General features: G+C 41.5%; 1 protein-coding gene across 2 annotated transcripts in view; it reads right to left on the reverse strand.

Annotated features, from left to right (window-relative positions):
- Positions 1-426: 426 nt before the first annotated feature.
- TTYH1 (tweety family member 1) overlaps positions 427-18,038 on the reverse strand; it is a 208,369-nt gene continuing 190,757 nt past the window's right edge. The window contains exons 11-14 of one of the 2 annotated variants that reach the window (XM_069742468.1): positions 17,417-17,559; positions 14,971-15,019; positions 9,301-9,379; positions 427-1,375 (exon numbers count right to left, since the gene is read on the reverse strand). In XM_069742468.1, coding sequence (XP_069598569.1) covers positions 9,341-9,379; positions 14,971-15,019; positions 17,417-17,559 — 231 coding nt within the window. In that variant the 3' untranslated portion in view covers positions 427-1,375; positions 9,301-9,340. Of the gene's footprint in view, positions 1,376-9,300; positions 9,380-14,833; positions 15,020-17,416; positions 17,560-18,038 lie in introns of both variants that reach the window. The other variant, XM_069742469.1, reaches the window with a different exon arrangement.

Genomic DNA, 18,038 nt, shown 5'->3' on the forward strand with positions numbered 1-18,038 from the left:
AGTCAGACAAGGAAGTCTAAAATATTTCCGAAAATATAGATCATATAAATCTTCACTTGCCCCGAGATCAAGAAGGGGGTTGGGATTCCTGGGAGAAGACATTTTTTTAGAATTTCCCCTAGAGTAATAATGTCAGGAATTAGGTGTTTTAAAGGGATCATACAACGTCTACCAAAAAGTTTGAACAGTCAGAAGAACGTATGATAAAATAATGACAATAACTCCGAAGCTAGATGATTCAGTGGTCAGGAGACTGGAATAGAATGTCGTCGGAGACGCATCTGAATTCATCCTATTCCGGTCACAGGTCTCAGCGTTCTGGTGACCTATGAACAGTACATCGTTGCTTCCTTCCCCAGCATAGACCCCCCAGAATGATATGTGCTGGAGAAACAGAAGTTACGATGAATCAGACCAGCTTCTTTTATCATTTTATCATCCAGTTTTAATATTTTTGAGAATGTCAGACTTGTCATTTACTGCCATTGAAACTCGACTGCCCAAACCTAGATGGTCATAATGTTGCCCGTACCCCCGATATCCAGACAAGTCAAGAATAACAAGAAAAATATATATATATATTTTTTTTTTTTTAAATAAAGTGTGTTTTTTTCCCTTTTATTTAAAGTCAGTGTAAAATATGAGTTAGTGTTAAAATGTTCTAATTAAAAACAGATCCATCTGTGGAGGAAAGAGTTTTGCAGCAGAAGTGTCCTCACTCCTTTTCTCTACAATGCATTCTATGTCCTCCTCACTTCACATCACAAACACACAGCACAGTATATACTCCTCATGTCAGTCGGTGACCAAATCACTGGTCTCTACATCCAGATGTCCAGTTTTCTCCATGTCAGAAGCTTTTTGCTATTTGATGATTTCGATTCCCGTTGATGACAGTAATTTCTCCTTCGGGAGTGAACATTTTAGGCTCTTCCATTGTCTTTCTAAAAAAAAATCCTCCTGTACAGACTGTCCCCTTTGGAAGTCAACTGCAAGGTCCAATATGTGGTTAAAAAAAAATTGGGAACGAGTCTTGCTGGATAAAAAGAACATGAACCAATACAAAAAATATATAAAACTGAAGGCAGAGGGACAGTTCGGTGAAAATTACCCTGGCGACACAAGAGGGTAAGGGTTTAATACCAATCACGGGAAAGCTGAAAGGGTTTAGCACCCAAGTCTCCTTGCCAAAAAAGAAGTTAAAGAGCAACAAAGGCTCAGTCTTTTTTTGTTGTCTCTGTTAGTCATCTTTACAGCTTGGAGGAAAAGTGAGGACAGCGAAAGGAATCTTCTACGATACGACTTCTGTTCGGCAATAAGTATTGGTCTCTTCTTGGGTTGCACTGATGAAGGATGTTCGCATGCTAGGAGAATACTGGTGGGATCCATGATAAACGTGAAGGAGGAGAAAAGGAAAAGGAATTATTCTAGATTGTATAGTCATTTCGATAGTTTTTTTAAATCATTAAATGGAATCTTTAAACCACTCATGCCAACGTATATACATATCATAGGTTAATCGTAGAGCTGCACACCTCATAAAAAGTAAAGTTCCTTCACCACACGCAAATGAACGCTAGCCTAAGTCCTGGTCAATCTTTAAGCTTCCTCCAATCAATTTACAGACGGGGATGGAAAATGATGCTTGAGTGGAGCGTTTGTGCTCCCAAGGTGAAAACGGGACCGGTGCATGCGCAGAACAAAGTTCATTACCGCGGGCAAACACTCTGCACATGCGCTGGTTTCCGACTCTAAGTCAGCTTAAATGGGACACATGTTTTTTTTTTAAAGTACCTGTTATAAGGTACAAAGAGCTACAACTGACTAATGGGCGCAACTCCAAACTCACTCGAAGCTAGAAAATGTAAATGAATAATCGACCACTGTAAGCCAGACATAGGAATCCAAGCAGCTTCTAAAAGAGGGTTTACTGGGGCTTCACGCTATAGAGAACTTGTCCCCTCTCTCTGCCTGTGATGTAGAGGGAACCTGGTGCGGACATATCATTGGTTCAACCTGTGAAGCCGCATAAGGGCCAAAGTGGTAAGGGGGCCCACATCAACCTCCAAAGCAGCAGCTAGCCTCTGTCATAGACAGACAGAAAGCCATACTACAGACTAGTGCATGAGCCCTAAAACAGACCTGGTACTACAGCTATAAGGACCACACAGTTTCCCCACAGCTAAAAAGACAACCGCAGGGAGTTAGATATAATGATGGTTTTTTACATTTATGGACCCAAGTGAGCAAATTTATGTTTAACTGAAATTGGAGTTTTCAAAATTTCATAATATTGTATCATATTCATATTATTTTGTACTCACTACATTTTTTGAGGGACTAAACATGTAAGTGGAGAGCTCAAAAGTTTCATTTTATGCTAATAAAGATCAATCATTGTTCTGTAATTTTCTAACACAAATACTTTTCCAACTTTCCACATCAAAGTAGGAGATTCTTTTCTGTAAGAGAAGCTATTGGACTCTTGGACTCTCTGCCAGAGGAAATGTCATGGTGAATTCACTGATCATTTACAGGAGATATATCTGTATGTCTCAAGTAAGGATGAATGTAGCACTAATTTATGACATATATGGGTTCCAGTTTAAATGGGTTGTCCAGGCTTGGGGTACAAGTCTGCAATCACACTGTCAGGATGCATCGGGAGCAGGCGCTCATGTGACAGCAAATATTATTATTATTATTTATTGTTATAGCGCCATTTATTCCATGGCGCTTTACATGTGAGGAGGGGTATACATAATGAAAACAAGTACAATAATCTTAAACAATACAAGTCATAACTGGTACAGGAGGAATGAGGACCCTGCCCGCGAGGGCTCACAATCTACAAGGGATGGGTGAGAATACAGTAGGTGAGGGTAGAGATGGTCATGCAGCGGTTTGGTCGATCGGTGGTAGCTGCAGGTTGTAGGCTTGTCGGAAGAGGTGGGTCTTCAGGTTCTTTTTGAAGGTTTCGATGGTAGGCGAGAGTCTGATGTGTTGTGGTAGAGGGTTCCAGAGTAGGGGTGATACGCGAGAGAAATCTTGTATACGATTGTGGGAAGAGGAGATAAGAGGGGAGTAGAGTAGGAGATCTTGTGAGGATCGGAGGTTGCGGGTAGGTAAGTACCGGGAGACGAGGTCACAGATGTATGGAGGAGACAGGTTGTGGATGGCTTTGTACGTCATGGTTAGGGTTTTGTAGTGGAGTCTCTGGGCAATGGGGAGCCAGTGAAGGGATTGACAGAGGGGAGAGGCCGGGGAATAGCGGGGGGACAGGTGGATTAGTCGGGCAGCAGAGTTTAGAATAGATTGGAGGGGTGCGAGAGTGTTAGCGGGGAGGCCACAGAGCAGGAGGTTGCAGTAGTCAAGGCGAGAGATGATGAGGGCATGGACTAGGGTTTTTGCAGATTCATGGTTGAGGAATGAACGGATTCGTGAAATATTTTTGAGTTGCAGTCGGCAGGAAGTGGAAAGGGCTTGGATATGTGGTTTGAAGGAGAGATCAGCGTCAAGGATTACCCCGAGGCAGCGAGCTTGTGGGACTGGGGAGAGTGGGCAGCCATTTACTGTAATTGATAGGTTCGTTGGGGGGGTCGCGTGAGATGGGGGAAAGATGATGAATTCTGTTTTGTCCATGTTAAGTTTCAAAAATCTAGCGGAGAAGAAGGATGAAATAGTGGACAGACATTGAGGGATTCTGGTTAGAAGGGAGGTGATATCTGGTCCAGAGATGTAGATCTGTGTGTCATCAGCATAGAGGTGATACTGAAAGCCATGAGATTCTATGAGCTGTCCCAGGCCAAAGGTGTAAATGGAGAAGAGCAAGGGCCCAAGGACTGAACCTTGTGGGACTCCGACAGATAGAGGGCGAGGTGAGGAGGTGGTGTGTGAGTGGGAGACGCTGAATGTCCGGTCTGTTAGGTATGATGAGATCCAGGATAGGGCCAAGTCTGCGATGCCAAGGGATGAGAGGGTTTGTAATAATAGGGAATGGTCCACTGTGTCAAAGGCAGCCGACAGGTCGAGGAGGAGGAGGACAGAGTAGTGTCGCTTGCTCTTGGCGGTTAAGAGGTCATTGGTGACTTTAGTTAAGTGATTTGCATATTTCCGGCCACATTCCAACTAGACTGTAGCCAACCTCGCTCCATTCACTTGAGCGAGGCCATAGACGTCTAGTCCGCATGTAACCGCAAGTCTGCAGTCATATAGAGAGAATGCAGGCTTATATCCCAAGCCTGTGTAACCCCTTTAAGGACAATTTCCAAAATATCCAAAATATATAATCCAAGAAAAGTACTAGGAGTCCATTTTTTCTCTTTAATTATTTTTAAGGTGCTTCTTTTATCTTGGATTCTCTCTATCTAGAAAAAATTTTTTGGGGCAGTGCTGCCAAATCTTCTTTAATTATCTATCTATGTCCTGGTTGTTTGGATCACAGATTCCATTTTTCCTTCTCTATGATTTTCTGCAGTTCATTGTTCTGCGTCTGTACGGTGTTCTCCATTTGACCTTGTTGATACATCCGTTCTCTGTGCCTCCATCTGTCACACTGCCATCTCTGTGATTTCCAGCTCAGCGTCGCTCATTAGCTGCTGTCTGACGCTCCTCTCGTAGATTGAATTCTGAAACTGTTTAAAATCTGCGCTTTCCAACTGATATAAATAAATCCACGGAAAATAAAGAGTAAAATAAAGCTTACGGCTCTTGGAATTCAGCAATGAAAAAGAAAAAAAATGTGGTCCTTAAACAGGACCAGGGATTTTATCAGATTATGTCATGCCAAATCCTAGTGAAATATGCACATAAGGATTCCACTCTGTTTTCCAGTGTGTGCGGTCGTCACCACAATTGGGCATGTGCAATAATTGCAGTTAGGGCTTGTGCACATGACTGATTATATTGCGACATCCGTGATTTTCAGAGATAGAATATCATAGATACGAATTCTATGGGACTGTGTGCATGTCCATTTTTTTTTCTCAGATTGAGTGGTCCATGGAAAAAATCAGATGCATGTCCAATTTTGAGCCAAAAAAATCAGACCACATTCGGATGACATGACGATTTTCACAGACTGACCGAATGGAGAAGGTCGAGAAATTTTTTTTCCTTCACCTCCAAGAAAAATTGATCCCACTCAGATCAAAGTCTAATCAAAATAATCAGACCGTTTTTCTCGGATATGGAGAAATCTGTTGTGTCAGCCTATCCTCACATTCCTGCTTTTCTCAAGTGAACTTAGAAGCACTGAAAGAAGCTAGTCACCAGGCGAGTATGCAAATCCAATATGAGTGAACACGTTGACCATTTGAGCGAGTATGCAAAACCCATAGAAGCGAACAGGTTGACCATTTGAGCCGACAAACAGATTCAAATCTTGACAGTATGTATATTATGGAGTGTCTCATTTTAATAAAGCAATGGTAGATTATGCATTTCACAGCCTCCATTTTCAGGGCCATTGGTCGTCCCCATGGTGGTACCTCCAGCAACGATGAACAAGTTATCATCAATATTGTGGACAGGTGATTACTTGTTCAGTTGGGGGCGACTCTTTAAGATAGGCCATCAATCCAAATAAGTGAGGCTTAGATTCTCAGCACCTCTACTATTTAGATGACTGAAGCACCATAGCCCCCTTATAGTTTATTAGGTACAGTGCCATGCATTTGGAAGTTACACTGTCTGGTATTGCAGCCCTCAAATCAACGTTGGAGTCAAACAAATGGAACTAAGCTTGAAAACCAGGCAAAGTCTCTAACATACAGTGGTGACCAAAAGTTTTGCTTTTTTTTTGTAAAGTGTGATTAAATCTGTCTGGTTGTTATGATGCAATTTTCCTGGTGATTTTAGTAAACCGGAAGCAAATGGTTGTCAGCTATAAGGATGAAAATTGTGTTTGACATTGTTTTATGCCTTTATGTTTTAGTTTTCAACATTTGCTTTGACAAATGTTTTGCATATTTTGTCTCGGGTAGTCAAATTTTTCCTACATTTTTTTAAATGTGTTTTTCGGTAATAACTTGGCAAAGACAAAGCTAAATTTATCACTAGATGCCAGGAAGCTTCTTATTATGAGAGTGAAGTCAGGCAAAGATTATTCTATTTGGTAGTGATGGAAGCACTATATATATCGCACAATTGGAAAATGTAATGATGTAAGATACCAAACGCCTACAGTGAAACATGGTGGTGGCAATGTCATGATTTGGGACTGCTTTTCTGCATCTACCATTGACCCTCTGCTTAAAATTCATGGAAATATGAATGCTACCATGTACAAGGATATACTGGAAAATGTAATGCTGCCACATGGTGAAACCAAAGTACGCAGGGGCTGGAAGTTCCAGCAAGACAATGATCCTAAGCACAGATCCAATTTAGTGAAAAATTGGTTAGTAAAGAAAAATGTTCGCGAGTTGCCATGACCAAGCCAATCACCTGATTTACACCCTATAGAGCACCTTTGGGATGAGTTGGGGCATGTACCCATAGCAATAAAGATGAATTATTTGCAGATTTGCAAATGGAATGGAGCAAGATCCCTCAGGATGTCATGAATGCCCCATCAGTGCGGTGCAGTAAATAAAGATTAGATGCAAAACTTTTGACACATATATGCTAGCCACCTTAGGGAGAGACCCAAGTTGGGCTAAATGTAGCGGGACGAAAGAGACCGAAAAGCCCTCTACTTAAAGGAAATACATAGTGGATGCTTTCCTGAAATGGAAAGTACTTGCAAGCAGCATAATACAAAGAATAGCAGGTTTACCCAGAATCCTTTGCAGTAGGCGGAGCTATGCAAATCATCTCTTTCCACCCCAGTCTAATCCACAGCGCTTGGAACCACCAAGCGTGCAATGCTGCGGATTAGTTTCTAAATTTACACAGCCAACCAATTCCTACCTGTGGACACGTGTTTCAGGCTTTAGGCCCTCATCAGCACAGGGCTGGAATTGGTTGGCTGTATGGAGTGGGGCTCGGTGAGCAAGCGATACATATATGCTAGCCACCTTAGGGAGAGACCCAAGTTGGGCTAAATGTAGCGGGGCAAAAGAGACCGAAAAGCCCTCTACTTAAAGGAAATACATAGTGGATGCTTTCCTGAAACGGAAAGTACTTGCAAGCAGCATAATACAAAGAATAGCAGGTTTACCCAGAATCCTTTGCAGTAGGCGGAGCTATGCAAATCATCTCTTTCCACCCCAGTCTAATCCACAGCGCTTGGAACCGCCAAGCGTGCAATGCTGCGGATTAGTTTCTAAATTTACACAGACAACAAATTCCTACCTGTGGACACGTGTTTCAGGCTTTAGGCCCTCATCAGCACAGGGCTGGAATTGGTTGGCTGTATGGAGTGGGGCTCGGTGAGCAAGCGATACATATATGCTAGCCACCTTAGGGAGAGACCCAAGTTGGGCTAAATGTAGTGGGGCAAAAGAGACCGAAAAGCCCTCTACTTAAAGGAAATACATAGTGGATGCTTTCCTGAAACGGAAAGTACTTGCAAGCAGCATAATACAAAGAATAGCAGGTTTACCCAGAATCCTTTGCAGTAGGCGGAGCTATGCAAATCATCTCTTTCCACCCCAGTCTAATCCACAGCGCTTGGAACCGCCAAGCGTGCAATGCTGCGGATTAGTTTCTAAATTTACACAGACAACAAATTCCTACCTGTGGACACGTGTTTCGGGCTTTAGGCCCTCATCAGCACAGGGCTGGAATTGGTTGGCTGTATGGAGTGGGGCTCGGTGAGCAAGCGATACATATATGCTTGCCACCTTAGGGAGAGACCCAAGTTGGGCTAAATGTAGCGGGACGAAATTTACATTTAGCCCAACTTGGGTCTCTCCCTAAGGTGGCTAGCATATATGTATCGCTTGCTCACCGAGCCCCACTCCATACAGCCAACCAATTCCAGCCCTGTGCTGATGAGGGCCTAAAGCCCAAAACATGTGTCCACAGGTAGGAATTGGTTGGCTGTGTAAATTTAGAAACTAATCCGCAGCATTGCACGCTTGGCGGTTCCAAGCGCTGTGGATTAGACTGGGATGGAAAGAGAGGATTTGCATGGCTCCGCCTACTGCAAAGGATTCTGGGTAAACCTGCTATTCTTTGTATTATGCTGCTTGCAAGTACTTTCCGTTTCAGGAAAGCATCCACTAAACTTTTGACAGTCAGTTTTCTTTCATTAAACGACCTTACCTATATTCTGAAGCATTTTGGATAAAATTAAGGTCTTGCGTAATGACAACTTCATGCAGTTTCAATTCATCACCATGAAAATGTCATCACAACAACCAGACAGAAGTTATGACATTGTTAAAAAAAAATGCAAAACTTTCGATCACCACTGTATTAACATCTCTGCACATGGTAAAGATGAATGGGTTCACGGCACTTATCCTTGCGAGGGTCAGACATTGATGGCTTATCCTAAGGAAAGGTCACCAATATGAAACTCCCGGAAGACCTTAGTAACCAACTCGATCACTGCTTGTTCGTAAAATAAATGAACAGTGTAAGAAGCACCATAAATCTCAGCAAACGGCTCCATAGATCTTATTGTACTTTCAACTTGAGCTGGAAAATGTTGGATAATGTTCATACTCGAGTGGTTAGATTCACGAAGAGATGAGAGTTTTGGAATATATTCCAATATTTTGATATTAAACTTGTCTTGCTTTCTGCCGAGGAGAAATCCAACCCTGAATATTTCAACGGTTTTCTTCAGCAACCAGATAGCCGTCAAACGTTTGCAAAAATTTACCGGAGGGTATCTAGAAGATGAGTGAAGAACAGTTCTCGAAATATAGAGTTATCATAGAAATATGGGGCGAAAAGTATCAAAGAAGGAGATTTTTACATTTTATTAACTTCTCTCCTTAAAATCTTGCAAGACGATGTCCAACTTTCATTTTGCTGGATTTGGGCGAAATAAATCTGGGCGAAACAAACCTGGGCGAAATAAATCTCTTCTTGCTTGACTACAAAAATTTGGGGAAATTCTAATTGAATTCAATTGGCTTCAAATCGATTCTTTCTTCTTCACTTATCATTAAATCCACTCATCTGAAAGGGGTTGTTTCCGATGACAGAAACAGTGCCAGAACTTATTTTTTTGGCAAATCTACTTTTTGGATCGCTTCTGCTGCTGTTTCGAGCCATTCCACTTACAGTATTATGAAATTTCTAGGTATGTGATTCTCAATTCATTTTCATAGAAACTTCAGGAACGAATATTCGCTCAATTTGGAAAGTTATGAACTTTATGTAATCTGTCGTCCTACTTACCGAAGGGGGCGGGGACTGCCTGTCATTCAAGGGGACATTTTCATATCGAGGATTGCCACTGAACAAACCGCTTTGATTCCTACCGGGAGAATAAAGGGGAGACACAAAGGCTCATAACAAAACAGGCAACACATCTAGTTGTGAGAATTATGCTGTTCTATTACTCTCATGTGTCTATGTAATAATGGACTGCTTATGATATCTCAATCAGCACCATAGCGCCACTCTTGAGTTTAGGCTGTGTATGGTATTGCAATTCAATCCTATTGTAGTGAATTGAGCTGAGATACAAGAGCAAACATGGCAGTGGATAGCAGTAGCATCGTTTCTGGAAAGTGACTCGAAACATTTTCCACTTCAGTTTCTACTAAGACTCTTCCTGTTAGGGTCAGTGATGGTGATCGACTGTGCCTACAACGTCGGATTATCAGGATTCTAACCACTAGGATTCCCACAATGACTATAATGAAAGAGCCGCAGTCCTGAATTACAATTCTGTAGTCTTCGTTATGTTAAGCAGGACCAATCCTCCTGAGTCCTCTATATGGGTCTATAGGTCATAGGAAGCTGAATAAAATGACACCTTGATACTTACGATCTGATGTTTTATTTTAGAGAAATCCATGTTTTTCTTAATATATATAAATGAGCTGTTAAGATCTATGGGCGGGGCATAGATCTCCCCTATGATTTGCCTCCAGATTGCATTTTAAATGAAACGGGGGGTTACCAGTGTGAGACATGTAATGACTGACAGTCTGCTCTCCTGATCTACATGTCTCACGTTGGTAGCATTCATTAACAATGAGCTCTGGAGGCAGACTTTTAGGGAGATCTATGTCCGGCCCAAAGATCTTAACAGCTAATTTACATACGAAGAAATACGAGAATTTCTCAGGATTAAAATATTGGATCGCAGATATCAAGGTAGCATTTTATTCAGTTTCCTATGACCTACATGCCCATATAGACGGCTTAGGAGGGTTGATCCTACTGACAGCTTCCCTTTAAATTCATTGGAGCACATGCTACAACACTATGAAGTTTGGAGCACAACGCTCAAATTTAGAGCATCTTGGGATGTCCTATAGGCAGGAACTGAAATCTCTGACTTTTATCAGGAGGCATAGATTTACAAGAATTTCTATTTCATGATAAATAATATATACAGTACAGACCAAAAGTTTGGACACACCTTCTCATTTGAAGATTTTTCTGTATTTTCATGACTATGAAAATTGTACATTCACACTGAAGGCATCAAAACTATGAATTAACACATGTGGAATTATATACTTAACAAAAAAGTGTGAAACAACTGAAATTATGTCTTATATTCTAGGTTCTTCAAAGTAGCCACCTTTTGCTTTGATGACTGCTTTGCACATTCTTGACATTCTCTTGATGAGCTTCAAGAGGTAGTCACTGGAAATGGTCTTCCAACAATCTTGAAGGAGATGCTTAGCACTTGTTGGCCCTTTTGCCTTCACTCTGCGGTCCAGCTCACCCCAAACCATCTCGATTGGGTTCAGGTCTGGTGACTGTGGAGGCCAGGTCATCTGGCGCAGCACCCCGTCACTCTACTTCTTGGTCAAATAGCCAATAGCATGCCGCTGCAAGATGCTGTGGAAGCCATGCTGGTTCAGTATGCCTTCAATTTTGAATAAATCTCCAACAGTGTCACCAGCAAAGCACCCCCACACATCACACCTCCTCCTCCATGCTTCACGGTGGGAACCAGGCATGTAGAGTCCATCCATTCACCTTTTCTGCGTCGCACAAAGACACGGTGGTTGGAACCAAAGATCTCAGAGTTGGACTCATCAGACCAAAGCACAGATTTCCACTGGTCTAATGTCCATTCATTGTGTTCTTTAGCCCAAACAAGTCTCTTCTGCTTGTTGCCTGTCCTTAGCAGTGGTTTCCTAGCAGCTATATTACCATGAAGGCCTGTTGCACAAAGTCTCCTCTTAACAGTTGTTGTAGAGATGTGTCTGCTGCTAGAACTCTGTGTGGCATTGACCTGGTCTCTAATCTGAGCTGCTGTTAACCTGCGATTTCTGAGACTGGTGACTCGGATAAACTTATCCTCAGAAGCAGAGGTGACTCTTGGTCTTCCTTTCCTGGGGCGGTCTTCATGTGAGTCAGTTTCTTTGTAGCGCTTGATGGTTTTTGTTACTGCACTTGGGGACACTTTCAAAGTTTTCCCAATTTTTCGGACTGACTGACCTTCATTTCTTAAAGTAATGATGGCCACTCATTTTTCTTTACTTAGAATTTGTATTATGGCAAGAAAAAAGCAGCTAACAGTCTATTCAGTAGGACTATCAGCTGTGTATCCACCAGACTTCTGCACAACACAACTGATGGTCCCAACCCCATTTATAAGGCAAGAAATCCCACTTATTAAACCTGACAGGGCACACCTGTGAAGTGAAAACCATTCCCGGTGACTACCTCTTGAAGCTCATCAAGAGAATGCCAAGAGTGTGCAAAGCAGTCATCAAAGCAAAAGGTGGCTACTTTGAAGAACCTAGAATATTAGACATAATTTCAGTTGATTCACACTTTTTTGTTAAGTATATAATTCCACATGTGTTAATTCATAGTTTTGATGCCTTCAGTGTGAATGTACAATTTTCATAGTCATGAAAATACAGAAAAATCTTTAAATTAGAAGGTGTGTCCGAACTTTTGGTTTGTACTGTATATGTTCTGTATATTTCGCCCATTCCCAGGTGACTTCGCCACCAAATTAGATTTTCTTTTTAAAAAGTATCAAGATAAATTATAAAAATTTAATCCAAATAAGCCATGCCACGAAATGCGCAACTTGTTTACGCTGTCAAATGAGTAATAAATCCCTCCCAGTACATAGAGGACACAGCAGGCACATGCTTTATAACATAACCTGAGAATGTGTGCAGGGAGCGGAAGATGACATTACTGCTCTGTTCTGGGAGTCACTCACCAACATATATTGAAGCTCTTTTGTGCTTTTGAGGAACTTTTTTTTTGCATAAATGCATGTACAACCCCTGGCAAAAATTATGGAACCACCGGCCTTGGAGGACGTTCATTCAGTTGTTTAATATTGTAGGAAAAAAACAGATCACAGACATGGCACCAAACTAAAGTCATTTCAAATGGCAACTTTCTGGCTTTAACAAACACTAAAAGAAATCAAGAATAAAAAATGTGGTAGTCAGTAATGGTTACTGTTTTAGAGCAAGCATAGGGGAAAAATTATGGAATCACTCAATTCTGAGGAAAAAAATATGGAATCACTCAATTCTGAGGAAAAAATTATGGAATCACTCAATTATGTGGGAAAAAATTATGGAATCACCCTCTAAATTTCAATTCCCAAAAATAACACCTGCATGAAATTAAATCTGCTCTTTAGTCTGCATCTAAAAAAGAGTGATCACACTTTGGAGAGATGTTGCACCAAGTGGACGGACATGAATCATGGCTCCAACACGAGAGATGTCAATTGAAATAAAGGAGAGGATTATCAAACTCTTAAAAGAGGGTAAATCATCACGCAATGCTGCAAAAGATGTTGGTTGTTCACTGTCAGCTGTGTCTAAAATCTGGACCAAATACAAACAACATGGGAAGCTTGTTAAAGGCAAACATACTGGTAGACCAAGGAAGACATCAAAGCGCCAAGACCGGAAACTTCGAGCAATATGTCTCCAAAACAGGAAATGCCCAACAAAACAAATGAGGAACGAATGGGTGGAAACTGGAGACAACGTCTGTGACCGAACTGTAAGAAACCGCCTAAAGGAAATGGGATTTACATACAGAAAAGCTAAACGAAAGCCATCATTAACACCTAAACAGAAAAAAACAAGGTTACAATGGGCTACGGAAAAGCAATCGTGGACTGTGGATGCCTGGATGAAAGTCAAATTCAGTGATGAATCGTGAATCTACATTGGGCAAGGTGATGATGCTAGAACTTTTGTTTGGTGCCGTTCCAATGAGATTAATAAAAGATGACTGCCTGAAGAGAACATGCAAATTTCCACAGTCATTGATGATCTGGGGCTGCATGTCAGGTAAAGGCACTGGGGAGATGGCTGTCATTACATCTTCAATAAATGCACAAGTTTATGTTGATATTTTGGACACTTTTCTTATCCCATCAATTGAAAGGATGTTTGGGGATGATGAGATCATTTTTCAAGATGATGATGCATCCTGCCGTAGAGGAAAAACTGTGCAAACATTCCTGGAAAAAAGACACATAAGGTCAATGTCATGGCCTGCAAATAGTCCAGATCCCTATCCAATGGAAAATCTTTGGTGGAAGTTGAAGAAAATGGTCCATGACAAGAATCCAACCTGCAAAGCTGATCCGGGGACAGCAATCAGAGAAAGATGGAGCCAGATTGATGAAGAGTCCTGTGTGACCCTCATTAAGTCCAGGCCTCAGAGACTGCAAGCTGTTATAAAAGCCAGAGGTGGGGCAACAAAATACTAGTGATGTGTTGGAGGTTTTTTTTGTTTGTTTGTTTTTCATGATTCCATAATTTTTTCCCATATAATTGAGTGAGTCCATATTTTTTTCCATCTGCTTATTCAAAAAAAGTAACCATTACTGACGACGACCACATTTTTGTTCTTGATTTCTTTTAGTGTTTCTTAAAGCCCGAAAGTTGCCATTTGAAATGAATTAGTTTGGTGCCATGTCTGTGATTTGCTTTTTTTCTACAAAATTAAACAACTGAATGAACATCCTCCAACGCCGGTGATTCCATCATTTTTGCCAGGGGTTGTATTGGGGGCAAAAAAAAAAAATTTGCCATTGGGTTTTTATTAAAAAACTTGTGCAAGGGGACTCCTTCTGTCTGTGTCCGCCCCTTGGCTGGATTATGTTTGGGGCAATTTTGTACATCTGAAACCTGGTATTAAATGACCAGAGACCCCTTGTAAAAGCAGTAAGCGAAACGCGGGTCAAGGCTCTTGTGTATGGGGGAGTCAGGAGAGATATTTGTGAGCCGAACAATCGCTTGGACGACAGCTGTGTAATCTATATGTGCTTGTTAATTCGAACAGTCACACGCATTAATTTAAAGGGGGTCCGAAGACATTTTATTTTTTTACTTAAATGCATGTATTTGGGGATAAAATTCATTTTTGCTATTGGGTTGCATTCAAAATTTTGCACCTTTTGGTTTTTATAGCGCGTTTACTGATGGATTCTTAGCAAAGTTTTTCTGTAGCCAGACATAAACGGGGGCTGTAAAAGGCAAACGATGCAAAATTTTCACTGAAACCCAATTGCAAAAATGATTTTTAGCCCCAAATACATGCATTTATGGAAAAAAAACATAATTGTCCACAGAAGGTGGACAACCCCTTTAAAGTGTTCCAGAGCATAGCAGCATTCAACTGCGGGGTCTCTATAGGTCTGAGATTTTAAGATTTTTTTAGTTTATTGTTGTTAATGGCTTTTTTTTAATATATATATAAAAAAAAGCCCCCATGTGGCTGCCGGCCTGTGTCTGCGGCTACTCACATGTACTGTGAGACGGGGGCGTTGGAAATAGGCGGGGCCGAGACCCGCAGGCTGTTGTGGCTGCCGCAGCTACTGCTGTAACTATAGAAACTGGGCAGGTGAGGTCTGCCTGCCGTGCGCAGCATCTCTCTACGTGCCTGGGGGTTAAAAGGGTCGTCCTCGTCCATATCATCGTAATCCAAGTCCCTGGAAGAAAGAAGAAACAGTCTGCGGTCACTGTAGTTTATAAAACTAACCTCAAATCGCACAAACACGTAAACCTGTATGGTAATTACATGTCATACTTACCTTTAAAATCCTCCATTGCTTCAGTTTACCACTGATGCAGCAATAACGTCCTATCTACACATATAACCGCTGCAGCCAATCACTGGCCCTTATGGTGTCACTTATTGGGCTGCTTGATGTAGTTTTGTTCATTTCTTGCTGACAAAAGAATGATCACTAGAGGACTAGCTACCTCGTGCCATGTAGTCTTTCTGCTGTGTGTAACCCCGCCCCCCACCACTGATTGGCAGCTTTCTGGTTTGGCCTGCACAGAAAGCGGCCAATCAGTGCTGTGGGCGGGATCACACAGGGCTCAGCATTCAGAGAACTGCTAGATCTGCAGCTGAGAAAACAGGGATTTTATCAAAACTGCAGCAAGGAGTCCAGTAAGTGACACATCGTTGGAATCAGGGCCTCTGCCCCTATATTATGCTGCTCTCCAAGAAACTAATGAAAGATTCCCTTTAATGTCTAAGATCAGAATATCCCTTTCCATTTTCATCAATTTTTATTTTTGCGTTTTTTTTTTTCGTTTTTTCCTCCCTCTTCTTCCAAAACACAATTTATTCTAGCCTTACAAGAACTTGTTTTTTTTGCAGGAGGAGACCAAGTGTAGCGAAATAGTAAAAGAAACACAATTCCGGCATTGTTTTACGATTTAGTTTTTACGAAATTCAGTATGCGGTAAAAGCGACCTGGCAATTCTCGGACAAAACTTGTATAGGTTTTTTTTTTATATTTTAGTTGTTAAAAAAATACATAAAAATAAAAAAATTAAAAATTGGGTTTGTTTAGCCCTTTTCTGAGACTCGGAACTTTTTTTTAACTTTTTTTATTTTTCCGTTTATGATGCCGGACGAGGACTTATTTTTTATATGGCCGGCAGTAGTTTTCACGGGTATCATTTTGGGGGCATATATGATGTTTTGATTGTTTTTAATTGCATGATTTTTTGCTTTTGTCATTTATAATGTGGGTTAAACAATTTTATATTTTCATAGATTGAACTTTTAAAGGGGGAGATTTTTTAAAACTTGTCCCATTGATTAAATCCTAAATTAGCGCTATAATTGAAGTCACTTTCTGGTGTAAATTAAGGTAACGTCATTGGGCTGCAAAACCCGATCCTCTTTCCTCCCAACTTTTTTTTAAAAAAAGGTAAAAAGTCTCAAATTTCTGCGCAAAAATAACAAGCAAAAAAGGTAAAAAGTCTCAAAAATAACAAGCTTAAATATCAGCAACATTCTTTATGTCCCGAAAAATTCTTGGTACATTCTCTTACATAATAAAATGACAATCGGAGTTTTCATGTGACCTCTGTTTGTCTTCTCACGCTCCATATATGCTAAAAACTACATCGCCATTCATCCTTTAATCTAATAATCCTGTGCTGCATTAATAAAGCAATTTGTGAGATGACCGCATGCACTCTCATTTATTAGATAAAGAGTATCTGCGGAGGGGTAGTCAGTCACGCCATGAATCCTGGCAGTGCTAACCAAAACAGTAAGGAACTAGGTAGCCAAAGTCACGGATTAAAGGGGGTTTCTAGTTTCAGAAAACCTCTTTCTGCTGCTGACAGTCTGTTTAAAAACAAAACGTGCTTTACTCACCCTCCCCTGGTCCATGGTGGAGTCTCCACTGCTGCTCACGGTGTGTGCTACTACTGTCTCATAATCAGTGAGCTCAGACCCAGTGGATGGCACAAGCTACTCAGAGCTCCCCGATTGGCTGCAGGGCTATCAACGTTACGTCAGCAATGTAGATAATAGGACACAAAGGGAGTAGTGGTGGAGACTCAGTAGCAGACCCGGGGAGAGTGAGTAAAGAACCTTTTTTTTTTAAACAAACTGTAAAAGGGGACAGAACTTTTCTTGAAACCGTAGGTATAAGGAAAGTTAACCAGACCCTTGGTGTTACCCACCTGTTCTGAAACCGTTTCCATGCATAAGGCAGACTGAGTACAGCAGCAGGAAAAGAAAGGGCTGGCCTTTACTCACCCTCCCCTGGTCCATGGTTGAGTTTCCACTGCTACTCACGATGTCTGCTACTGTCTCATAATCAGTGAGCTCAGACCCAGTGGATGGCATAAGGTACTCAGAACCTCTGAGCTCCCCGATTGGCTGCAAGGCTATCAACGTTACTTCAGCACTGCAGATAATAGGACACAAAGGGAGTAGTGGTGGAGACTCAGTTCCAGACCCAGGGAGAGTGAGTAAAGAACAATGTTTTTTTAAATAAACTGTAAAAGGTGACACAACTTTTCTTGAAACCGAAGGTATAAAGAAAGTTAACCAGGCCCTTGGTGTTACCCACCTGTTCTGAAACCGTTTCCATGCACGAGGCAGACTGCATACAGCAGCGGTAAAAGAAAGGGCCGATAGGAAGGAGAACAATAATAGAAACAGGACTCCTTCCATGCCGTCATAACAGAGTCCTTTGAGGGCATCCACATAGTCCTAAAAGAAAAAGAGGAGTTCAAGACCCATATTGTACAACTGGCCTCCTAATATCGTCACCGGAGACCCCTCTGTTGGTCAATGCCATGACTAATAAAGTTTCCTTTTTACCAAAATGGTTTAAAGTGGTGGCCATTAGGCGAGTCCCTTCTGTATAACTTGCTGACCACTGCCTCTTAAAGGTAAAGGGGTTGTCCTATAAATACAACATTATAGGTGCCAGATGTATTGGGTGGCTGGAGATCCAACTGCTTGGACAATGCCGCTAAAGTCTCCAGTGTGAATGGTGTGGTAGTGCGCATGTGCGGACAGTGAATGGTAGTCATGCTTGAGACCTACCACCCCATCCTTAGAAGAAACATTGGGACCACCATTCTCCTGGAAGTCCCAGGGCTCAACCCCCCCAGCAATAGGTGACAAATGTTGGTTATGGGACAACCGCTCCATATTTGTTCACAGTCTAGATTTTGCAGGGATAA

Source organism: Ranitomeya imitator, chromosome 10 (genome assembly GCF_032444005.1).
Source record: "Ranitomeya imitator isolate aRanImi1 chromosome 10, aRanImi1.pri, whole genome shotgun sequence".
NCBI classification, from domain to species: Eukaryota; Metazoa; Chordata; class Amphibia; order Anura; family Dendrobatidae; genus Ranitomeya; species Ranitomeya imitator.